The sequence below is a fragment of the Octodon degus genome, unplaced genomic scaffold (assembly GCF_000260255.1).
Source record: "Octodon degus isolate 3935 unplaced genomic scaffold, OctDeg1.0 scaffold00006, whole genome shotgun sequence".
NCBI lineage: Eukaryota > Metazoa > Chordata > Mammalia > Rodentia > Octodontidae > Octodon > Octodon degus.
The window spans coordinates 29,952,763-29,978,067 of NW_004524582.1; the positions used below are offsets into that span (position 1 = coordinate 29,952,763).

The 25,305-nt window shown below is 56.0% G+C and overlaps 1 protein-coding gene across 3 annotated transcripts in view; it reads right to left on the reverse strand.

Annotated features, from left to right (window-relative positions):
• The window catches only part of Jakmip1 (janus kinase and microtubule interacting protein 1), a 116,342-nt gene that overhangs the window by 24,085 nt on the left and 66,952 nt on the right, over positions 1-25,305 (reverse strand). For 2 of the 3 annotated variants that reach the window (XM_004624581.2, XM_004624580.2), the window contains exons 3-8: positions 17,397-17,606; positions 16,585-16,698; positions 12,431-12,577; positions 11,267-11,407; positions 9,638-9,697; positions 714-842 (exon numbers count right to left, since the gene is read on the reverse strand). In XM_004624581.2, coding sequence (XP_004624638.1) covers positions 714-842; positions 9,638-9,697; positions 11,267-11,407; positions 12,431-12,577; positions 16,585-16,698; positions 17,397-17,606 — 801 coding nt within the window. Of the gene's footprint in view, positions 1-713; positions 843-9,637; positions 9,698-11,266; positions 11,408-12,430; positions 12,578-16,584; positions 16,705-17,396; positions 17,607-25,305 lie in introns of all 3 variants that reach the window. The other variant, XM_004624579.2, reaches the window with a different exon arrangement.

Here is a 25,305-nt window from a genome sequence, read left to right on the forward strand (position 1 = left end):
TGCCGTGAGGGGTTGCAACGAGATGGGGTGCAGAAGAGCCAGGGTGGGGACAGCAGCCAGGCAGACCAGGCAAGGAGGGCAGGAAGGGGAAGGTCTGTGTGAACGGAGGCTGCAGTTTAGGAAAGTCACCAGACATGACCACTAGTGTCACTAGAAGACCCAAAATCCATGGGGTTTTACATGGTGCTCCTGGGGGGATTCAGCTGGGGTGGGGAGGAGAGGGAGAAGAAATGTTCTGGGTCAGCAGGGGACACAGCTCAACCCCCACCAGGGGTTTGTGACCAATGTGGCAGAGGCAGTCAGGAAAGGGGGGCAGCGGTGACCCAGGGTGACGATGGGCTTGCAACAGCTTTGTGTCTCTACTCAGAAGTGTGGATTCTAGGCTACATGGTGCTTCAGCTTTGTACTCAAAAAAGGCAATGCCACTGCTTCCACTGTGTGTGTGTGTGCGCGTGTGTGTGTGTGTGTGTGTGTGTGTGTGTGTGTGTGTGAACACATGTGGGCAGGGATGGGGTGGAGAGAGGGGGACAGCTGCAGATGGCCAGCACACCAGCGGCACCGACATTGTCCCTGCTGACCTTGGTGCAGGTAAAGAGCCTCCATGCCCACCCCTGCCAGTCGTGCAGGGAGGAACCGAGACGGGGTTGAGCTCTGGGGCAGCAGCCTGACAAACGCCACGGGTAGGTGTGCCACACGGGCCACTGTCTACTTACGTCATCCAAGTCCTCTTCAGGGGTGGCCGGGGTCCTGTCTGTCCTATCTGTGTTATAGGACGTCTCCGACAATGTCTCCGAGTCCACGGACTCCTCATCAAATCCAAAAAATGTCTCCACAACATGCTTCTGTAAGAGGCAACAGGCAGGAGGTTAGGAACAGCTTGAAGACTCCCGCCATCACTGTAACCAGGAGAGGGGGCTCAGCAGGGACCTGGGCCATGAGGGAGCCCCACAGTGTGGCTGGTGGCTTAGTGTCAGGTGGGAGGAAGAGGCACAGCCCAGGGGCCAGGCCACGCCGAGAGGCACTGATCTTATACGAATCAAGAAGCCCTCTGCACCCCATTCCTTCCCTAGCAGGGGGAGCAGAGCCCCACCTCCCTGTGGGCATAGAGGAGGCTGAGCCCACCCCGCACCCACAGAGGGCTCCGGCACTCCGGCACTGAGTGGGCACAGACCCTGCAGCTGTCTGGCTCCACAGAGGGGAATGTGGGCATCTGGCGGCAGCCACCAGGGCAGGGGGAGGCTCCTGAGAGTGCCCCATGCCCGTGCCTCTGGGCTCACGTCCAGGAGCAAGCGTGCTGCGTCCTGACCAGGCCTGCACCCAGCCACCTAAGGCCATTCAGGAAACTCGCTCAGGACCTGTATGGAATGGGAAGGGACAGGTGACGGGCCCTGCCCCACCCTCCAATCCCTCAGACATGGGGTTCCACACTCTGGTTTGCTTATTTATTTATTTATATTTATTTTCGAGCCAGGTCTCACTTAGTAGCCCAGGCTGGCCTTGAGCATTCAGCCATCCTCCTGCCTCAGCCTCCAGACTGATGGGATTATAGGAATGTGCTGCCCACCCATGCGCCACACTCCAGCTCTGAGTTACCCTCCTCCCGACATCTCTGGATTGGAGGCTTCTTCATCCATTTATTCACTCACTCACTCACTCACTCACTCACTCACTCAGCAAACCCTGGCTGAGCAGCTCCCATGGCCCAGGCGCTGGGTCACACCCAGTGGTCGCAGGGTCACAACTAGGTAAGGTCCCTGCACCCGGAGCTTCCGTCCTGAGCTGCAGATGCCACCTGGTGTCAGCAGACCCCTTGTCTTAAGGACACGGCTGCTTAGTCTCGTCCCAACAGCCCCTGGGAGGGCCGTGAGCTACTGTCACCAGACAGGCTGCTCCTGAGCAAGGAGGCAGAACCACAGCCCCATCCCAGGCCCATCCGGCTCTCGCCAGCTGCTCCAGACCCCTGGGATGGGCGGAGAGCCAGGGTGCACCAGCACGCACCGAGGGTTCCTCCCAGCCAGCGGTCTTCACTCAAAGGGAAAGGGCACTGAGGGTACCACCCATGATGCCAGCAGGGAGTACTCTCGCCTCCCACTGCCCACTGCCCACAGCTTTAGCTGTGTGGGGCGCCTGCCTGTCTCGAGCCCAGACCTGTGTGGGGGCCATGCCAGCAGCAAGGGCCCCTGAGGGCGGTGGCAGATGGAGCCCCAGACTTGCTCCCCGTGCCCACCGTGTCTGTGGTGTCCTGCCAGGTGCTCAGCAGGCCCACAGCCCAGGATTCCCTCGGACACCCCTCCTGCTCCAGCCCAGGAAGCCCTCCGCATCTACTGCTCGCCCTCCCCCCGCCACGGCCCCTCAGCTCCTGGACCCTTGTTTCAGTGCGCTGTAGCCGGCCGACCTTACTTTTTGTAAACACCACTAATTGCCGGCCACTGGGGATGTCTGTTTGCTTCCATGACTACCATTGGTAGCAGTGACGCAGGCAGGGCCCTGCCTCACCCCAAGGAGCCCACGCGGCATCCTCGGGTCACTTAGGTCCAAACAAGCAGGACACCTTGGTGCCGGGCTGTGACCACCCTTGGCCAGCATCACAGCATACCCTGGAGACGCGTGACTATTTGCCAATGCCACCGAACCCTCAGGGTGCCGCAAGTGACGTCCTCACTGCCAAGCCCGTGCCGCAGGCCTGGAGCCGAGCCGCACTTGCCAAGGCTGCACACTGCTCCGTGAGACCAAGCCCGAGCACCGGCTGTCCCGACAGCAGCCAGAAATGGGTGGGACCCAACATGCACACGGCAATGCCCCCCGCCCTGCAGCACCACGTGGATTCTGCCCCACGGTCCCTGGGATTTCCTTGGCAGTGACAGGAGATGCCAGATCACAGCTGCTGTGCCACACAGACGGGGCCTGTGCTCCATAGGCTCCTGCACTGGGGAGGCGGTGTGAGAGCCAAGCTGATGTAACTCATCTGCTGGTGGCTTCAAAGATATGCAACAGGCCAGCCTGGTGTGAAGTGGACACGGCGCTGCCTCCCTGGAAGACAATGCAACCTGTTCTGTGCTGCTTTCTCCCCGTCTACAGGTGGGGACTCACACCTGCTCCTGAGAGCGAGGACAGCACCCAAAGGAGAGCACCTCCAAGACACTTCCTCGCGCCTGCACGACAGGGCTTTGCAAAGACACAGAGCACGAGAGACACCAGATTTCTGCGTCTCCATGATCCTAAACCTCCTTGGGCATTTCCTGTGACACCATAAGGCACAGATGCCTGTCATTTGCTCGTTCTGAGCACATCTACTATGGGAAAAGGAAGGCTGAGGCAGGAAAGCCCAGCAAGGGCAACTTAGAACCTAGTGCAACTGTCTCAAAATCAGAAACAGAAAACAGTCTGGGCTGTAGCTCAGCACTAAAGGCCTTGGGCTTGGTCCCAGTGATTTCTGTCCTTATACCTAAGTCTTGCCTGGCTGGGATCTTTTTACAAACACATTGGACCTTTAAATGCAGGTAGGGCACAAATGCCTGCAGAGCAAGCCCAGCCTCTCCCCAGGCACTCAAGTGTGCATGGTGCCCATGTGTGGCGCAGGGACACAGCTGGGGATGGCCACAGCCCCCCCCCCATGGCCACCAGCCGCCTACCTTCATGCCTGTAGGTCATCTCCTGGCAGCCTGAGAAGTAGAGGCACACGAGGGCACAGAGGCACAGAAAGAAAGAGAAGTAGAGCACAAAGAGGACGTACGCCATGAGGGGGCAGCGGCGCAGCTCAGCAGCAGGCCCGCGGCTCCAGAGCCATCACCACACCTCACTGTGGTCCCAGGAAAATGGGAGCTCCCCCAGGCCTCCTCTCCTCCCCTGAATTGCCTGCCCCACGCTCCCTGAGGCTGCCCTCGGATCCTCAGGCTGCCGAGGCTTGGACATGGGACACTGGGAAGACGCAACCTTGGCAGAAAGGAGGTGCAGCCAGGCAACAGGTCCCAAGAGGCCTGTGACACCACCAGGGCTGGAAAGAAGCGGTTTCCAGGCCAGCCCCGAGTGCAAACACCACAGGGGACAACTGCCCTGCCAGTCTGTTCTGGGACATTTCCTCCTGGGGCCAAGCCTCGAGGCCCAGAGCCCTCGTCAACACCACAGCACAGGCTCTAGGTCCCTGGAGGGACCCTATGGGACCCCGGGGACAGCAGTGGCCGTGGCAACAAGGGGAGAGCCCAGTGAGAAGAAGCCCGCTCCAGGATTCTGGGCCAGTCCCTGCCGATGGCCGCCTGCCCATGGGCTTCACTCACTGGCTCCCTGGCAATCATCTCTCCAGGATTCATTACCACCTACACAGTCAGAAACAAGCTGTCATCCAGGGGAAGCCGCAACTCGAGCAAGACCGAGTCCTAGGTCCTCAGCCAGAGGACTGCCCAGGAGAGCCCTGTGCTCAGCGGACAGGCCCTGCGAGGCACGGCAACAAGCTTCGAGGCCCTCGCGTGCAGCACTGGAACGTCTATTCTGCAGACACCACAGCCGCAGGAAGACAATGGCCAGCCAGGCACGATGGCCCATGCCTGTAGTCCGAGGTGCCCAGGAGGCTGAGGCAGAAGGACACAGGCTTGAGGCTAGCTTGGGCAACTCATCAAGACCTTGTTTCAAACTTTTTTAAAAAATAGCTAAAGGAGGGCCAGGGAGATAGCTCAGTAGAATAAGCGCTTGCCTGGTAAGTGCAAGGCCCTGAGTTCAGCCCCCAGCACCGCAAAAAAAAAAAAAAAAGAGCTGAAGGTGTAGCTCAGTGGCAGGGTGCTTGTCTAGCATGCACAAGGCCTTGGGTTCAATCCCCAGAACACACACACACACTTGTGCATGACCACACACGCCTGCGTCCACACACACACACACTTGTGCATGACCACACATGCCTGCGTCCACACACACACACGTGCATGACCACACACGCCTGCGTCCACACACACACACACACACACTTGTGCATGACCACACACGCCTGCGTCCACACACACACTTGTGCATGACCACACACGCCTGCATCCACACACACACACACACACACTTGTGCATGACCACACACGCCTGCATCCACACACACACACACACACTTGTGCATGACCACACACGCCTGCGTCCACACATACACACACAGTAATGGTCAGTTCACAGAAGAAACACAGCTAAATGTCCGCGTCTATTCCAACTTCAGCACAACACAATGTCCTCTTCCCTCTAAGACATCTACCCCCAAGCAGTGGAGCTGTGCCCTGCAGCCAAGGAGCACCAGGCCTGCGTTCCTGCGGGGCACAGAGACCCCGCCCACTACACATGGCTAGGCATGGGGGTTCAGACCAACCCAATGCAGCCACCCTGGGTCACCAGCTGAAGAGCCTGCACTAGTGACAGAAGCCAGCTCAGGGGAGCAGAGCGCAGAGCAGATCCCAGCCACAGCAAGAACCTGAGTTCAGCCACACCCGATGCTAGCCATGCCCAGACCCCTGTTACATAAATTCCTTTCTTCCTTTAGTGATTTTATGCTTTCAACACTAGGAAAAAGAAAAAATATTGGCTAATGAGAAGAAGAGTTAATCCTGGAAATCAAGTCATCTGCCAACCCCTGGGCTCCAGATAATCCTAAGGACTGACATCCACCCTGGGTCCTCACGAAACACCATGGCAAGGTGTCCATCAGCATGGGAAACGCTGATGGATGGAACAGCTGTGGGCCTTGGGGACCTTTGGTTCCGAGGAACCATGAGCTGTGTCCTTCTGGGCTGGCTCCAAGGCCTGTTAGGCTCCCACCACTGCCAAAAGGCTCTGTGCCCTGTCACTCAGCAACACTGCTATACCCAGGGAGACCACTGTCTGAGAGCTGGGGGTCAGGAAGGGCCTCCACCACAGAGCCCCGTGTCCAGCTTAGCGCCCTACGCCAGCTCAGAGGATGTGGGATGTCTGCTTCTCCTAGCACTGAACAAAGGAGCCAGACTGCAGGCCTAGGCCCAAGCCCCAGCCCCGGTGCTGGGCCCCAGCCCTGCTCCTAGGCACAGGCAAAGGCGGCCCCAAAGCTGGCTCCCCACCCACATCACACGGTCATCTGCCCACCACATCCACTCAGCTCATGCTGGTGCCAAGCCCTGCAGGAAGCAGAAGCGGATATAGGTGATCTCTGGGAATGAACCGATCTTGGGGGGGCCGAGCGACAGTCAGAGGGGGAGCAGGGCACTCACACCCTCCACATATGAGGAGAAGCAAATGCAGAATCCACCCTGTGGAGGACGGGGAATGACCCTGGCCTGCAAACAGCCAGACTGGGAGACCAACATGCATGCCCGGAGCACAGCCGCCCCCAAGGGCCACCCGTCAGGCCCAGCCCTGGGCTGGGCTTACCACTGAATCCTGGAAAAAAGAGGAAAGGGAAGCGGTGGCGGGCTCAGGGAGCTGCGTGGGAAGTTGGCATGCAGATCCCTGGGCTGGCCTTCCAGCGGCGCGGGACTATTTCCCTGTGGCGTCCCTGCTCACACAGATGCATGTCTCGGGAAAGCAGTGCATCTGTCCATCTGGAGGCTCTCTGGGCACACCTGTGCTGTGCGGGGCTGGGTGCAGAGGGCAGGAAGGCGGCCCCGCCCTCACCTGTGGCCCCCAGATGTGCAGCCCTCTGCAAGCCCCCTGCCTATCCATGTACTCAGGAGTCAGGAAACAGGGAACAAAGAAACTTTTCATTGAAGAGGTCAAGTATCCCTTACCTGAAGTGCTTGAGACTCCAAATTCAGTCTTCTAGATTGTAGAATATTGGCCTAGACCTTACCCACTGAGTAACCCAGAAATGCAAAAACGCAAAAACCCCAAATCTGAGACTTTCTGAGCATTATGTTTGTGTTCACAGACTTCTGGATTTCAAAAGCAGGACCTTTGGATTAGGGGTTACTTCCTGCACACGTTTGAAAAATAAAGGCACAGCTCAGTAATGGTTTCTTGAAAACTCTACCCAGCAGATTTATGGGGTGTATAATGCCAAGCATATGTTGTCGATGGGACAAGCAACAAACCCTTTATATTTTAACATCTGTCCTGTGGAGAAAACAGAACTATGCAAGAGGCAGCGGCACAAAGTGATGCAACTCCTCCGCGCAGCAGCAGGGGGCGCACGTGCCCCAGGAAAGCCTCACGGGCTGGGTCTGTCCATAGGAACAATCGAGCCTGTGGGGACACAGCTGGCTGCACAAAGGGACTTTGCTGTGGCGACTTTTATAGAAGCAGAAGGTCTAACAATAGGGGAAAGGATAACTAAATAATTGCACAACCACTGAATAAAATGTTCAATGATTGGGAATAAAATGGAACTGACCTAGGGGCTGGGGAGATGGCTCAGTGGAATAAATGCCTCCCTGGCAAGCGCAAGCGCCTGAGTTCAATCCCTGGTTCCACCAAAAAAAGAAAAAAAAAAGGAACTGGCCTAGAAAGGCAGGAACGTTTATTGCAGCGTTACTAGTAGCCCCAAGGAGCTGGAAGCGAACAAGCCTGAGAGCTGAGGGTGGGGCACAGCGATAGACACGTGTGTGTGTGTGTGTGTGTGTGTGTGTATGTGTGTGTGTGTGTGTGTGTGTGATGCCCGCGCATGGCAGGATGAATGCTTATGGGTAACATTATGGCAAATCCTCTACGGTCGCAGCTGGGGGGCGCATCCAAGGCCCATGCGGCTTTTATTCCCCAGGCCTTCTGAAAGCTGGGCCCACTGTGTCCCTAAGAAAAGTGCGTGTTGGGTCCTAAACAGGCTCTTCCCACACCACTTCCTACCCTGGATGGCTGTGTGCAGAGCTCGCCGTGGGTCCCGGTCCTGGAGGTCGACACGGCCGCGGTCCCAGGTTGGAGTCTGGACCTCAGCCCTGGCCATCTACTGCTTCTCTCTGGGCAGTTGCTGTACTTTACATCTGCAAGGTTTCTCTTGAACTGTGAACTAGGAAAACTAATACCAGCCTCACGGGTGGCTGCGGGGACTAGGCTAGATGGGTGGGGTGAACAGCCACTCATGGGCACATCCAGGACGCACTAGAACTTCACGGAGCCCAGACCCCTCTTAGCAGCACCGAGCCCAGCGTGCGTGGTCCGTGGGCCGCAGCTGGCTCCCAGTGCACCCGGTCGGCCCCACGGGCGTACACTGCACTGGGCCTCCAGTCCCGCAGAGGTCTGCATCAGTGTTCCAAGTCCTTAGATTTCACATGAAGCGACGTGCCGCAGGCTGAGCTGTGTCCCCTAAAGGTGTGAGAAGCCCTAAGCCCCCACGCTGCAGGTTATGACCTCACTGGAAACGGTCCCTGCACATGTAATTATTAAATTAACAGGCGGCCACACTCGGGGCTAGGGGGACCTAATCCAATCTGCCTGGTGGCCTTTTAGATGGTCAGAGAAGGGGAAGCCACGTGAGGACAAAGGCAGGGATTGGAGTGAAGCAGATCCCAGGCCAGGAAGGTCTGCGATTGCTGGGAAGAGCTGACAGCAACCCCCAGGGTGGCCAGCAGCACCCTGGACCCACCAAAAACCTGACTTCAACTTCTGCCCTCTGCCACACTAGAGAACACATTTTTGCTGTCCTAAGTGGCCCACTTTGTGGCATTCTGTTATGATAGTCCTAGGAAACTTACTCTCTCAGCGTCTCACACCAGGGAGAAAATGCAGCGTCTGCACATGCGTGTGGTAGCCCTAGGAAACTAACCGACCAAGATTTACACTTCTGCCCATCTGATGATGCCTGGTCCACCTTTTTCTTTTCCAGTACCAGGGATTGAACCCAAAGCCTTTGTAGTCAGCTACAAGCCAACACTTTCCACTCGGATTTGCTTTTTTTTTTTTTTTTTTTGAGATAGGGTCTCACTAAGTTGCCAAGTCACCCAGGCTGGGATCATGCTTGTGACCCGCCTGCCTCGGCCTCCGAGTGCTGGGAAAACAGGAGTGCACCACCACACCTAACCTGGCCCCAGGTCTTACATCAAAAAGGGTGCTGGCCCAGTTTGGCACAGTCCCCTCCACCCCGTACTGTCACCCTACAAAGGCCACATGTCACTGGCCATTCATGTCACTGCTTAGCGGCTCTCCTCCCCTAAGACACGTTTTCTATAAATCTGTCCCTGTCAGAAGGTGGGGCAGGTCGGGCACCCGGCCCACAGGGAGAGGCCCGTGTCTGCAGGAAGAGCAGGCCCTGGTAGAAGGACAGCTGAGCCTTCTTCTGAAGTCACTCTTGTCTCTTAAGCCCAGTTCCCTGCTTTCCCCACCACAATACTCAGACGCTGTCATGCCAGACGACAGAACTCCTTTTATAAAGGAGCATGTTCCTGTATTATTCTAAGAAAAAACCCCGAGTTTTCAGAACAGAATATAAATGGCACAAGCCAAGCCAGAGCGCCCCTTAAACCCCTCAAAAGGTCTGAGCATTCATGCTTTTCATTCTGGGCAACTACACCTGAGGCCTGGACACAGAATTCCATCACTAAGTTTTCCATGAATAAATTACCATAAGTGGGTCATACTGCACAACCCCACTGTACACTGCCCTGGGAGGCGGCAATGCAAGCCCCTCTGTGAATGGCCTGCTCCTGACCCCCAGTGGCCAGCCCGGCCATCCGTGATGTGGCCCAGGGCAGGGTAGGGGCCCCCCCAAGCTCACCTTGGGCGGCTTCAGGCTTTTCCCTCGATGCCTCTTGGAGCGCAACAGCCGTTCTCTCTCCTGCAAGAAAACACAGCCTGCTCCGGCCACAGCCAGCAAGCAGCAGACTCCCAAAGACCACAACACTGCCGCGGCTTCCTGCGTCCACCAGCACAGGCCGGCGGGCTCGGTGCACTCGTGATGCTGCTAGCCACAACTGCGAGCTGCAGGGACTAGCTGTGGACCCAGCTCTGCCTGGGCCTGGCAGTTACACGCACGCCTGGCTTCTTCTCTAAGGTCACAAAGCAGCGGGCACTGCGCACTGGCCCCATGGCCTGGCGGACAACCTGTGCCAGCAGGGGCATGGGGACACCTGCAGCTGTCCACTTGGATGGAGCTGGGCTCACGCCCCAGCGCTCAGCCCAGCCCGGGAGTGGCTTCATTTTCCACCTTCAGTTTCCTCCTCTGCCTTGTGGAGTCAGAACCTGCCTGCAGCATCGCTCTAAGAGGAGAATGAGACCATGGGGGTTGGGCTCCTGGTGGCAGGAAAGGCTCCTGGAGCAGAGGCAGGAGGGACTGCAGGCACACCCTGCCCTGCAGAAAGCCCGGGTGTCTGGGTCCAGCTGTGTCCTGCTCCTCGCAGCACAGCGCAGAGCGGAGCAGGCAGGCAGGTTCTGAGCTCCAGTCTGGGGCTCCACCCTTCCTGACCCGACCAATGCTGTCTCTACTTTCCCTCTCTCGCTGTGGGTTCATTACTCCTGGTCCAACATCATCACCGGGATACTGGGTGTGGCTTTCATCCTAAACTGCATCGTTTGTTAGTAATGAAGCAAAGATGGATGGCTACATCTACCGGAGGAAGGAAGGGCAGAGGGACAAAGAGAAGGAGGAAAGGGAAGAAAGCAGGAGCGAGGGAAGGGGGAAAGGAGGAGGCAGGGGAAAAGGGGAGAAAGGAAAGGGGAAGGGAGGGAGGGAGGCATGAAAGTGACAGAGGCCGAGGAGACAAGTATGCCTGTCCCAGAATTCCAATCACCAGCCCTGCTGCTCTTTAAAGCCCCATGAGCATGACAGGAGCAACCCCAGGCCTCTGCGACAGCAGGGCACACTGTGCTTCTCCCTACGGGTGCACCCCAGCCAGGAGAGACCACTTGCCTATGCAGACCCACCACACCCCAGGCCATGGGGCGCACACAGCCCCAGTGAGACCTCAAATTCTGGCCTGAACACAAGGTTCGGGTATACAAGCTCAAGCCCTCAGCTTCCCACTACTAACCTAAAAACTAAAATGAAATTAAAAAGAATCCAAAGGCCTTGCAGAGACAGGTCGTGAACACTCCACAGTGGCTGGAGACTCAATTATGAAAGGAACACTGCTTCGTAGCCTGGCAACATGGAAACAAGCATCACCATGGAAACCGTTCCCAGGTAGCCGTGATTAAAGGCTGCTTTCTGGCAGAATTAAGGGGGAACACGCACATCCCAGGAGTAGGTAGGGCACCTAGCCCACACAAGAGAGAGGGCCCGAGTCTCTGTGGCCAAAAGAGCACATCCTGGGGGGGGGGGAGCCCTAATGTGCTGCCTCATCCCAGCCCTGGGTCCCTGACCCCACTCCTAATGTCTTCTGTCACCTGTGCCACCCAGGGGACATACCAGTGAGAGGTCGTCGATGACGTGCTGTTGCTCCAACACCTGGAGTCTCAGGAACTCAATCTCCTGTTCGTCCCTAGTAAGGCTGAGGTCGGTGAGGGATGTGTGGCGCTTCAGAGAGGCCTGGGCTGAGAGCTTCTCTTTCTTCAGACAAAGGGAGAGATCACATGCCTAAGGGGGACATCAGGGACAGCCCAGGAAGGGCTTGGGGGCTGCTACAGTTTATGTCTAGGTGTCCCCCCCAAAGCCTCATGCAGTCCTGGGGCAGGGACTTCTAGAGTTTGAGGTTAATTCATGGTCCAGGTTGGGATTATGGATCTTCGCACTGCTGGGCTTATGGGTGTGAGTGCGGCACCCAGCTGGGGGCGTGCAGCCCAAATGCAATTTAAGGGAGACAGACTTCCTCTCTGTAGCTGTTGCTTCTGCTGCTCCTTCCATCTGCTCTTGCTATCTCGCTGCCTTCCACAGCCCTGAACTGCTGCCCTCTGCCATGTGCCAGGCTGCCTTGGAGCCAGCTTCGTATGGCCTGAAACCGCCAGTAACTGTGAGCTAAATAAACCTTCCCTTTCTTAATTTTGGGAGCCAAGTATTTTGTCCCAGTAATGAGAGACGAGTAACTGAGATGGGGGCACAGGAAGCAGATGATGGGGCATGGTAGCCACCCAGCACCAAGCCGGGTGGGGCTGCAGCCAAACTCAGGCCTTCGAGGTGGGTGACAGGCTCCTGCTGTGGGGAGGGGTAAGGTGGGTGGGGAGGGTGCTCTGCCTGGAGCTCTGAAAGGTGCCAAGAGGGGGAAGCACGAGGTGCCTGCTCCACAGTGACCACATACTCAGCACAGGGAGACGCGCTTGGCTCCCCAACCTCAGTCCTCCAGGCTATGAAATGGGCAGTCAGTGCCGTTGTGCAAACCAACCATCTAACCTGCCCCAGCCACGGAGTCGAACTGCACTGCTGGAGGAGGGCTCCCTCCCGCTCAGCACCCAGAGCAGGAGCTCGGGGTACTTCCTGGCCTCGCAGGCAGCCCTCTCCCCGGGAGCCTTTCCTACCACTCCTGGGAGGGCCCTGCCATGCAGACTTCAGGAGGAACCTGAGGCTCGGGGCACAGGAGCTGGACCACGGCGCGGGGAGACAGGCGGCGCCACGGCCACGCCGGCCAGCACTGCTCACCATCTCCACGTTCTCTCGCGTGAGGTTCTTGAGCTTCTCCTCCATCCGCTGGATGCTCTGCAGCAGGTCCTCGTTCTTCTTGTTCATCCGCTTGTTCTTCTCCACCAGTGGCTTCAGCTGCACCTCAGTCTCACGTGTGCGCTTCAGCTATAGTGGTGACAGACCTGGGGTCAGGGGGTGCAAGGCCAGGGGCTGCTGCACTCTGCCATCCAGGGGTGGGATGGGGAGGCCCCAGGGACTGTGCTGTGTCCACCCTCCCACTCATCCCCCACCAACCACGATTCTCAGAGGTCGTGGCTCACACACAGCCACTGTTGCCTCCCACCTGCCTGCCACTTCCCCCACATAAAGGAGGCCACAGCTCAGTGTCGTTCAGAGAACAAGCACTGTGGGCCCAGCCAGCCAGGCTCAGAGCTGGGCACAGGATCGGCGCTGCCATCAGCCCTGAGGGCTCACCATGTGGGTCCTCAGAGCACACGGCCCTGCAATACACAAGGTGCCACTAGGAACAACTCCCCATGCACCAATCTTGGCCTTTCGCTCGCCACCTTCAGCCCCTGGAGACTTTGAAGCAGGATGATTCTGTGACCAGACTGGCCTTCTAGAACCATCTTCGGCTCAGACTGCAATGTGGAGGCCAGGCTAATAAGCAGAGCATGAGACGTCACATGATGGGGCAGGGAAGAGGGCCAGGCAGGTGCCCTGTGATGGCATAGTCGAATCCTTTGCCTCAGTTTCCTCCTTTGCAGAATAGGAACCATGAGGGCACCTGCCACAGCCCTGTAGTGAGAATTACACGCCCAGCGCTGTCTCCACGGGGCTGTTTCAATGCACAAAAACCAACAAAGAATGTCCACGGGCACCATGACAACCGCAAGCACAGCTGCTGCATGCCAAGCCCTCACTGCGGACTGCCCTAGCCTGGCCCCTTCCTGAGCTCTCCTGCTGAACCCTCACAGAGCTAGGAGAGAAGGCCCCACCCTCTCGAAGGACACCAGGCCACAGGGGCAGAGCTGCTTTGCCAGCTGTGGCAGGCTCCATGAGCACGCCCAACTCAAATGACCGCATCCACAGGCCCTCTAGATGACCCCGCCCTTCAGCAGCCTTCCCAGCCGCCCCCGAGGGCCCGGCCCCCACGGCCCGGGAGGTCTGACACTGCGCAAGCCCACCTCTCTCCTTTGTAAGCAACCTCCCCGACCCTCGGGTTTGGCTGTGTGCCACTGGCCCTGCAGCACCGTAAGTCCTAGCAAGAACTCTTCCCCGTGGTACATTCCAGCACATCATGACTTCTATGGGCAGAGCAGGCTGAGCTGGTGCACTAGGAGTCCAGGAGGTCAAAGGCTGCAGGCACCCAGAGCAACCCGCAGCCGGTACTGGCCGCACTGATGCAGAGAGTGATTCTGTGCTGGTCACACAGCAGCAAGGAACCACGGGAGAGCAGTGGAGGAAAGTGATGCTGCATCTCCGTGGGCTGCAAGAGCCCAGGCCTGTGGCCAGAGCTGATGGCCCGCCAGGGCCCCCCGTGGATCTGCTCTCACCTACAGAAACCACACTTTGCCAATCTGTGATCTCTGTAAGAACTGAACAAGAACTCCCAGTTTACAGCTCCCATCCTGGAAGTGGTCCTGGGCGCCTGCCCTCACAGCGGCCCTGAAAGCGAGGGCGGACCACAACAGCCCACAGCAGGTCCGAGAGCCAGCTCATGCTTGATCTCCGTCCTACGTGCAGCTAAGTCCCAAGGACGGGGGCTGTACCATCTCCACGCTAGGGACAGAGACAGGTGATGCGGTCACAGGGAAAGTGACAGAACCCAGAAGCAAGGACATAGACTGGGGGACGTCTCGGGCACCGCCGTGGATGTTGAACACCAGTGGTGCCTGCCTAGATGCAGTGTATGGGGGACCCATGTTCTACTCCCTGCAGAAATGAAGATAGACAGCTTTAGCAAGATAGCTCAGTGGACTAAGCACCTGCTTAGGCAAGCACACGGGCCGGAGTTCAATCCCCAGCACCACGTGCTGCGCCAGGCCCGCCCCCAGGTGCGCTGAGCCAGCCACAGAGACTCAGTGTGGTGACACATGCCTGTAATCCCAGTGCGGGGGAAGCTGAAACAGAAGGGTCACTGCAAGGGTCACCAACCTGTGTGGTGAGACCATGTACCACATACATGAAAGAAAGAGAAAGAAAGTTGGAGGGCTGAGACCCTGAATACCCTGTAGACCCTTCTCTAAAATACAAGAAGGAAGAAAGGAAGGAAGGAAGGAAGGAAGAAAGGAAGGAAGGAAGGAAGGAAGGAAGCAAGCTAGCACGCTGGTTGGTTGAACTGGTAGACAGATGCACATCTCCTAGCTGCATTCCTAACAGCAGAGAAACTGGTAGCTTCCTCATCAGGAACAGCCGGGCAGGCACAGCACATCCAGGGAACAGAGCCCGCACAGCTGTGGCTCAGGGAACTGGGGGAGAAAACGCCCAGGGCAGAAATGCGCACCTTGTGACCTAAAGCCAAACCTAAAGGCCTCCAGGAGGGCGTCAACATGTTTACAAAAGATGCCCCAGTCTCACAGAAGCCACGGTGACAGCTCAGGATTGGAAGCTCAGCCTGCTGGCAGGCACACCCCACTTTCTCTTTTCAACACCTCAGCATAGTTATTTCAAGCAATCTGTGTGTTTACGAATCCACCCAGTAAATTACTATGCAGCTTGTGAGATGGGTTTTTTCTGGGTTTTTTTTTTGGGGGGGGGGGGTTGGGCCAAAAACAATTGCAAAAAAAAAAAAAAAAAAAAAAAAAAAAGACTATTTGAGGGAAAAGGGGAAGCATATTAGATGTACAGTCTGATCAAAGCTGTATAAAACATGCCTTTAAAAATACTAGCAGCAAGGGACCGGGGAGATAGCTCAGTAGAATAAGCACTTGCCTGGCAAGCACAAGGGCCTGAGTTCAATCCCCAGTTCAGTAGACCCAGGCGTGGTGGCGCAAACCTGTAATCCCAGCAGTTGGGAGGCTGAAGCAGGAGGGCTGCTTTGAGTCTGAGGCCAAGCTGGACTACATAGGGAGTTCAAGTCCAGACTGAACTGCACCCCAAGACTGTGTCTTAAAAACAACAACAATAAAAAAAAAAAACCCCTAGTAGTAAATTGGTTTATTAAAATTGTAAGGAAATGCTACTTTTTAACACTTGTTCATCTTCTATGTACAAAAATATTCTGAAGGTACAATTTCCTTCACAATAAAAATCAGAATAAAGATACAGAATGAGGCATTTATCAAAAAGTTTATATATTAACTTCTGCTACCTAAAAGCGAGGCTAGCTGTTCATCCAGTGAATTTAAACATACTGGTGAAATCGCTATTTTTATGGGAGATTTACTTTTAACCAGGAGTCCACTCGTACTGTGATGGTCTGTGTCAAGATGTCCCCCAAAGCCTCCTGCGGTCCTGGGGCTTTTTCAGAGGTGCCTGAATCTACAGCGTGTGAGTGATTCTCAGTGCGATGCCAGGACGAAGAGAGGGTGAGTGCTGGATCAGTCCACTGGCTGGACTGGCCCCGCCCTGAGCCTGCTAGGCTGGATACAGCTGAAGAGAGGGCAAGAGGCTCGTCTCCTCACCCTTGTTGCTTTTGGGCCTCTGCCATGCGGCCTCCTGCCGTGGAGCCAGCCGATGATGGACTGAAACCTCTGCAAACTGTGAGCCACATACTCCCTCCTCCTTTAACCTTGGGTGTCGGCTGTTTTGTCTCAGCAATGAGAAAAATAACTATTATTTTTAAAATTAAAAGAATATGAACTTTTATGCAAAAGAAAGTAGAGATAAGGAACAAATGCAATCATCCTGTCATCGCGCCACCCAGAGGAGCAGATCCACCACTGCAGGGGATGCCGATCTGTCTCTGACCTGAAACTGCTTTCTTCCCCGTCTAATCTACTGGGCTCTGCACACCTGCTCCTCATGCCCCACGAGTGCCCCAACTGCTCAGGGTCAGTCCCTGCAGAAGCAGCAGCTGGCAGTGAGTGCACGCCCAACTTAAATAAAAAAGAAATGGGAAAGAAAGAAAAGAACCCCAGGAGGCCTCTGCAGGAACCTCTGTGGAGGGCGCCTCGTGGCCAGGCCTCCCACCCCCACCCCCACGACACCCCCTGTCGCCCACTGATTACCAGCTCGTTCCGCTCATCTGCCAGCAGGGTATTTCTGTCTTCCAGCTTCCGGATCACTGAATTCAGCTCAGCAATTTTTAGCTGAAATCGCCTCGCATCCCGCTCATCCATATGCTGATCCTAAAAGAAGAATCAAAACACAAATGTACTCTGAAAAAGCTGAAAAGGCTCGGGGCATCCTACAGCCTTCCAACATCCCCATGGCGACCCAGCAGGAGAGACCCACATGGCGAGGTGACGGCACCCCACATCCTCTACAGCCTCAGGAGGCCTCAGTCCCTGCCATGGTTCCCAACACCTAGCCTGGGGTGAACTCACACTCCACTGCAGCCACTGCTGTCTCTCCCAGACCCGGAGGCCATCTCTCAAGGGCGGACACTGGGCCCTGGCCCATCACAGAGCATTGATAGAAATGAATCAATGAGTGAATGAATGGGTGTTTCAACCCCTCTGCCTCTGTGAAGGGCCAACCTGTGACCCCCACCAGCCCTTTCACTTGTCACTGGCTGCTGGCTAAGCTCCTCTTGGTCTTCCAGACTCTGCCTCTGCCACGCACTGCCTGCTGGGGCCCCCTCCTGAGCCCTGCTGTGTACCCTGCTATGAGGTCACTGGGGCTTCTCTCAGTGAGCACCCAGCCACACACAGCAGGCAGAGCTGGGCAGTCCTCACCTCGATGTGTCAGTGCCCAGGCCGGGCCGGGCTGCTGGGGATCATCTGCAAACCCAGGAAGGGACACAGGGATGGGCAGAGGAAGGCAGGCCGGCAGCCCAGGACAATGGCCAGCACAGGAGGGGTGAGCAGTGCGTCCTCACCTGGGCGCCCATGAGCTCCGCCATGTCCCCGATGCCCGGTGGCAGCTCCCGCTTTGGGCTGCTGTGGTGCCGCTCAGCCTCCTTGACCTGGACCAGCTGCTCATCCAAGGCCTCCTTCTGCAGAAGCAGCCGCTGGGTCTGCCCAGCCTGCACGCCCAGCTCCTTCTCCAGGGCCAGAATCACCCGGTCTTTTCCTTTGATCTCGTCCATCTGGAAGAAAGAGGAGCAATCAACAGGGTCCTGGCCAGGGAAGCCTCTCCATGCTCCAGCTCTCAGGCTGGGCCAGCTGAGCTGGTGCGCTGGGGACAAAGAGTAGCTAGCACAAGGTCCAGAGCCCGGGCCTCTGCTACTCCCTGGAGAGCACATGAAATGGTGCTCTAGATCCAAGGACCTACGGCGTCACCCCGACACCGGCCACAGGAATTCAGACATGCATACCACACGCCCCTTAATGGGACATGAATCCCACCAGGAGCCTCAACTGCACTATAGGGTCACCTGGACAACTGTCTGGCCAGTCTTGACCAACACCACACAGGGTCCCTGGACACCTGCTGCCCACTTGGCGAACTTGGTTTCTAGCCTCTCCGGACGCCAGTGTCTTGCTATGGCTACCACTGGAGCCTACAGCTCAATGGGCACGCGCCCTCGCTGCTCCCTGCGGCCCTTCCCTAGGCAGCCACGGCCTCCTGTGTGGGAGGAGCTCCCCTAGGTGCAGCCGATGCCTGAAGGCGCACCCTCATTCTGCCCACTCTGCCCCCCAAAGCCACAGGGCCGGCTGGCTGCCAGCCGGCTTGACCTTGGGGAACCTCCAGGTGCTGGCCTGCACCTAAGCCCTGCTGGCACAGCCTGGTCCTGTCCAGCCTTCCTTGGGGCAGCAAGTCAGGTGGACAACACAGGCTGAACACACTGGGCCGTGACTATGGGGAAGTGGCCAAAAGTTTACCTAGGAAGCTTCAGTCCCAGGCCACCCTTCCAGCCTCACCTAAAGCCAAGGGTGGGGACAGCCTTGGGGGGGTTGGACAGCGCTACACATCCCTCCTGAACCTCTGAAGGAGGCCTCGGTGGCAACAGGCCGACGCAGATGCCATTAGCTAGTGAGGCCATAGTGGAGCACGTGGTCCTTACAACTGGAGGCCACATGACTGGGAGCACGGGGCCCTACCCCACCGTGGCTTTGACACACAGGCTCCAGAGCCATGAGATGCGCTTCCGCTGTCAGGCCACCCAGCCTAGATGCTTCACTGCAGTGGCTTCAGGAAATGACAGCAGACTCTCAGGGGTAACTATCCAGCCAGCCTGAGCTGTGGCAGCTGCCCTGTCATCACATCGCCGACCATAAGTAGGGCTTACACCACGATTTGTAGGTAAGAGACCAAAAAAAACAACTCTGTGAAAGATCTCTGGTGCCTGACAAGGATGATGCCAGCAAAATGCCCCGTGGACAAGGTGACACAATGTCCATGGCACTGTCCACCCACTGCCTTGATTTTCAAGGTACAGGTAGAGCCTCCTGATAAGTACTAGCCTGGCCCAGGAGAAAAACCACTGTGTTTGGAGGGCATCAGGGACCAGAGACAGAGCAAGCTGTGGGTCCTCCAGCACGCCCTTAACCTCCCTATGCCTTGGGCACCTTGTGCGCTAGGTGGGAACGTGGACCAGCCACTACCGAGAGAGCTGTTGAGGGTGAAAGAGACAGGGGAGCCGGCACACAGGGCAGGGTGCTGATGGTTTCTTGTGCCTCAGCTTGCTGGCCTATGAAATGGGGATACTGACAGGAATGCATTAACACACGCGAAGTGCGGCACGCAGCAGGCTCCAAGAAGTGTCAGCCGCACAGTTACCACCGTGAGGTGCATGGTGGGCCTCAATTCACAGCCAGCCCCTGTTCCTCCAAGTCTCCTTTGCCTTTAGGTACCAAAGACTGAAAGAACGAAAAACAAATGTTACAGTGGTCTGAACCATGGTCTCCACAAACACAGGTCCACTTCCTAACCCCCAGCACCTGTGAATGCACCCACTTGGGAAACAGTCTCTGCAAATATAACTAGGCAGGGGATTCGGAGATGAGGGCATCCTGCTGGGCTACCACGTCACATGAAGCACAGAAGATGGGCAGAGGAAAAGTCCACGTGGAGACACAGGCCTGAGCCAAGGATGGGGCCCCTGAATTGGGGAGGGACAGCAAGAGCCTCCCTGGAGGCTCAGGAGGGAGCGTGGCCCTGCAGATGCCTTGAGCTAGGACTTCAGCCTCCAGAGCTGCTCAGAGTACATCTCTGTTGTTGCCCAAGTCTCTACATGGGTGGCCCTTCAAGACGCCGAGGGAAGCCAACACCAATGCCAGCCTCCCCCGTGTGACACAGCAGACTGCGATCTGCCACATTACTTCCAAATCACACACTCGATGCAGCCATGAACGACCACGGCAGAGCGCTGGTGTGGAGCCCAGCTCTCGTGGCCAAGAAGGGAGGTCACCGCCAGCTCCACTCTCAGGAGACCCAGCAGGCTGGGCCACCTCCCTGGCAGGCACAGTCCCTCACAGCAGGGGTGCTAGCAGGTCTTAGGACCCACCCTGCTGGATTCTGGAAGAGCTTAGGGTCAGTCAAGCATGAGCACAATCCCCAGCAGATTCTAAGAGCGTCACCCACCAGCTGCCACAAGCCACTGGCAGGAGGGCAGAGATTCCTCCCAATTCCAGGCTGCGAGGTTTGCTAGGCAGGCACTTATGCCACTGAGCTATACACCTGGCCCTTTTTTTAAAATGTATTTAGGACAGTGTCTCTCACTCTGTAGGTCGTACTCATAGTGAGCCTCCTGTTTTCAGCCTCGCAAGCACAGGGGTTATTGGTGTGCGCCACCACGCCCAGTCTCAATCACGGTCTCAGCGCACCCTGGGGGCGAGCCCAGCTGGGCATGCCAGGGATCGAGCCTGGCCCCCGTGTTTGCCTAAGCAGGCACTTTAGTCCACTGAACTATCTGGCTGGCCCTTATTTTCTTTATTTTCCTATGTATTTCAAAGCAGAAATGCTTTGATGGAGACTAACAGCAATGTGTCTTTTACTGTAATACATTTTTTTAAAAAATCAAAGCATTCACTGTACTTTTTTATAAACTACATATTGATAAATGTTATAGCAATTTCTGTCAAGTAAAAACCTTGCAATGTGTCCTCACCCACCTTACTAACTGGGTTGGGCACCGTGTGACTTCAGGCTCTTGCCCAATGTCAGAGGACTGTGAAAAGAAAATATTTAGGATGGATTTGGGACTTCAAGGCAGCCAGCACAGTGCTGTTAGAGACACCCAGGAGAGAGGATTCCAGAGCTGCTGCAGAAGGCGGCAAGAGCCATAGGAGTGGGGGGGAGGTATGGTTTGTGTGTATTTGTCCCCCAAAAGCCTCGGGTGGATAGCCTGAATGTGATAGAGAGACAGAGACACGGACTTGCTCTCTGCAGTGTAGTCGCCGCTACTCCTCCCTTGCTCTTGTTGCTTGCTGCAACCGTGAACAGCTGCCCTCTGCCATGTGCCGCTCTGCCTTGGAGCCAGACAAGGGTGGCTCCAGTACCTGTGAGCTAAATACACCTTTCCTTCCCTAATTTTGAGTGCTGGGTGTTTGTCCCAACAATGAGAGAACAGTAACTGAGAGACAGGGAGTATCTTAAGGAGGATTAATGTCACTGCGTCTTTACTGCAGTAATTCAAAAATAAATAAAGAATGTTGCTGTGTCCTATAGGACCTGCTGGCCCCGGGGACCCTCCCTGGAATCAGAAGGCCGCTCGGACACGCAGGGCCCCGGGGAGGCGCGTGGCACCGCTGGTGCTCTTCTGCCCAAGCCACACCAGGTGGGCCCACGGATCCCGGGTCGGGAGCTACCAGCAGCTGCCTGCTTTGTGGAGACCTGGGCCCCCTCGAGCAGGTACACTGCCCTCCTGGGAGAAGGCTCCCTAAGGACGGTGCACACCGTTGCATTGGCAATGGGGACAGCCACCGAGATGCAACCAGAACTCAGATGGGAGGAGCTCATGGCTTGAAGCGCTCACCCATGCTCTCCCCGATTCAACAAACGCTGAGCCATCGAGGAGGCTGAGAGACGCAGGTGAACAGCACAGTCCCCATCCTCACCCTCATCCCTCACCCTCCAAGCCGTCACACTTCTCGAGACAGGGAGGGACAGAGAGTAAATGTAAGTGGTGCAAGCCTGCAATCCCAGGACTGGGAGGCTGAGGCAGGAGGATCGTTGTGAGTTCAAGACCAGAATGAGCTACAAAGTGAGTGCAAAGCCAGCCTGACCTGCATAGTGAGACCCTGTCTCAAAAAGATGAAAAGAGAGAAGAAAATGTAGTGTTGGACTTGAGAGTGGTGAGAGCCAGGAGAAAACCAACCACAGTGCCAGAAATCGGTGCCAGGAGCCGGGAAGGAGAGCACAGGGCTGGCCCACACCCCAAGCCACGATCACCATGTTAAGCTTCCTAGAAAACATTCTCCACCAGTGCCAGCAGCACCCAGGGACGGATGGACAATGCCGAACAGTCTGCAGCCAGCATCTCCAGACTGCCGGTCTCCTCGTCCTGAGGTCCCAGACACTAAGAGCCTGGCCAAGCTGGCACAGCCAATGGCAGGCACTCTCACCATGTGCTGGTCTCGGGCTGGCTGCAAGCTGAGCTCTTGGGGACGCCACCCTGCCTCAGGAGCTGGTGGAATGGAGCCACCAAAGGCTGAGCATCCCAAGCTCCTGAACGATTCACTGGCACACAGGCTGTCCCTCATTTGCCTCCCTGCACCCATCTCTTCCCTGCCACACCCAATGCTTCACCATGTGGATTAGGAGAGGGTGGGGCTGAAACCACTCCAAATTCCCAGGGCAGTCCCTGATTGGCTCATGCACCCACATGGCCCACCCCCTGAGAGTAATTGCTTTGGGATGGGTGGGATGCATGCATGACCCAATCAGAGTCAACATCCTGAAGAGCAACTCTCTGGACAACCTCTTATTTCTCCTTCAGAGCCAAAAAGGAACTTTAACTAACATAGAGGCAGCATCTCACCAGCATAACCAGAGAGCCCACAGCTTCAACACAATGTAATGTGAGACAGAGCACAGCCCCCAAATCTGACCTGGGTGGCATCATTTTTGTCCCAGGCACTGTGCCTGAAACTAAAACTGCAACTTCACGGCTGCAAGAGCCAACTGACACTGCAGCTGGTGTGAGGCGGAACCCCCATCACGAAGGCCCAGAAGAATCCATACCGACACTGAGTCTGACAAAGAGCAACAAAGGTGGCGAAGCCCATCGCCTCTCCTTTCAGGCTTATGTGAGCTGGCGCCACATTTGTTCATCAGGGACCCATTCAAGAGTCTTGAAAGCAGATGTTATTCACCCCATTTTACATGCAAACTAGAGGCCCAGAGATATATGTGTCCACACACTTGCTAGTGACAAAACTATGACTCAAACTCAGATGGCCTCTCTGCCTCTCAGAATTCTCACAACAGGGCCCCCAGGATATGCAGCTCAGTGGGAACTGCTGCTTGGCCAGCTGCCAACAGCCCAGGCATTTTGTCATCCCCCCTGCCAAGCTAAGAGAATCACGGCTGAAGCAGAGACCACCACCCCACACCTACTCTCACCTTCTTCCCTGGCATGTGTGGAAAGGAGATGTCATTCCTTCTGACCCTCTGAGATGTCATTCCTTCCCAGAAGGTCAGGATTTGGAAAGAGGGTCTTCGCAGCTATACTGAAGATATACTTAAGGTACGTTCATACCAGATTAGGGTGGGCGCCAAACCCACCCACAGGTGTCCCACTAAGGACAGGACAAGCTACAGGCACCAAGGACAGCCACATGTAGATGGAGCCTGGAGAGATGCAGTAACACTCCAAGGAATGGCAAGTGCGCCAGCCTCCGCAAGCAGGGATGGCGACAATGGGAAGAGGCCTCATCCAGCACCTTTGGAGGGAGCACAGCCCTGATGACACCATGGTTTCAGACTTCGGGGACAGGGAGTGAACCAGCAAGTCTGAGGTAGTTCATTACAGTAGCCCAGGCCAGTAGAGTGCCAAACTGAGACTCCTTAGCAACTAAGGACAGTATTTTCCAGCAGCCCTTGCAGCCAGTTGCAACTGGGTCCATCTGGCCAGAGATGAAAGCTACGAGACTTCTAAAAGGAAGCATTCTCCAGTGAAGACGCAGGCCCTTCTTCATCTGCCCTCCTACTGCTGTCTGGAACTAAGATGTGATGTGGGCACCCCATGGAGATGAGAGGACGTGCGAGCCTGGGCCACATCCCAGGGCCTCCTGTGCAGGGTGAGCCCCTCTCGACCCTTTGCAGCCTGCAAACCCCGACTGTGGATCTCTAGACTGTGGAGGAGAGAACTGCACCTCCAACCTCGAAGCCCCGAGTATCTCAAGGAGTCCTCCCTTGGGAACAGCCAGAGCCTAATCCGAGGGAGTAAACCCAGACACCAGAATGTCACCGCTCTGCACTGACCAGAGATGCCTTTCGTGCTGGCCTTTCTTCAGGGGCACGGAAATTGTGTGAGTTTGAAAACCTCCTTGCAAATCTAATCCACATAGCTGACCAGGGAACTTCCCAGCATGTTGCCACGGGTGACAGACTTGCCTGAGTGTGACACTGGTGGCACAGAAAACAGTAAAAGGGACTTCGTTCCTCCCACTCCTCCTCCTCCACGTCCCATTGAAAGTGAAAACCGCACCCATGGAGACACCTGAATTGCGGATATTTTGGCCCTAAAATTGGAAACAGCCTTTGTTTCCCTGAATCCTTGGCACTATTGAAATGTATAAATACACAGGCTATCTTAAATCTACACTGTGACTGTCACAGGAAAATGTATTTTACAGGCTGGTGAGATAGCTAAGCAGATTAAGTGCCCATTTAGGCAAGCGCAGGTACTAGGATTCAATCCCCAGTACCCCATGTTGCTACCTGCCCCACCCCTAGATGCTGAGCCAGCCAGCAAGTCCGGACATGGTGATGCACACCTGTAATCCTAGCTCTGGCAAGCCTGAAAACCGAAGGATCATTATGAGTCCTAGCTGAGTAGTGAGACCTTGTACCAATTTAAAAAAAGAAGAAGAAGGCTGCGCTCCGGGAACCCCCAGAACCAGTCCTAGCCCAGGCCCGGTGAGTGTGTGGGAGAGCTTCAGGCTACCCTGAGCTGGCGGGACCAACTTCCACCCCCTTGGGATGCCCCCCTGACACCATAGTACCCCCGCACCCCACCTGCCAAGTAGGAGTTTTTGCCGTGTTCTGGGAACCCCCAGATCCACTCCTAACCCAGGCCCAGTAAGTGTGTGGGAGAGCTGCCTCTCCCCACTACTCCACCTTGTCCCATCCAGACTCAGCTCAGACCTGGCATACAGGCCTGGGGTGAAACTCTGCAGCTGCAATCCCTGCAGAGAGTGTAGGGTCAGAACCACCTAGCTAGTCCAGGAGCAGAACATTTTGCCAGAGGGGCACAACAGGTTCACCCCCAAAGGCAGCAACAGGAAAGAGCTGAGCATAGCAGCCAGACCCAAGCCAGGCACAACTGGATAAATCCAACCTTTGTAGATCTGCACCTGAACTTCAGTAGGTGCCAAGGTTATAACTACAACAAATATTACACCAAAGGTCAGAGGACAGTGCTACACAAAATGACGAGAAAGAACAAAATGCAATCTCAGAATCCAAGCCCACCCATAACAAGTGCAGAGGATACTAACACAGAACAAATTGGGAATCACACAGCTGAAAGCAATGAATCAACGGCTTCTGAAATAAAGAAACAGCTGCAGAAAGGTATAGAGGAACTCAGATTGGAAACAAAAAAAGAAATCCCTGAATTAATAACATCTGCAGTAAAGAATCAAAGGCAGAAACATATGGAGGAAACCCAATGCCCA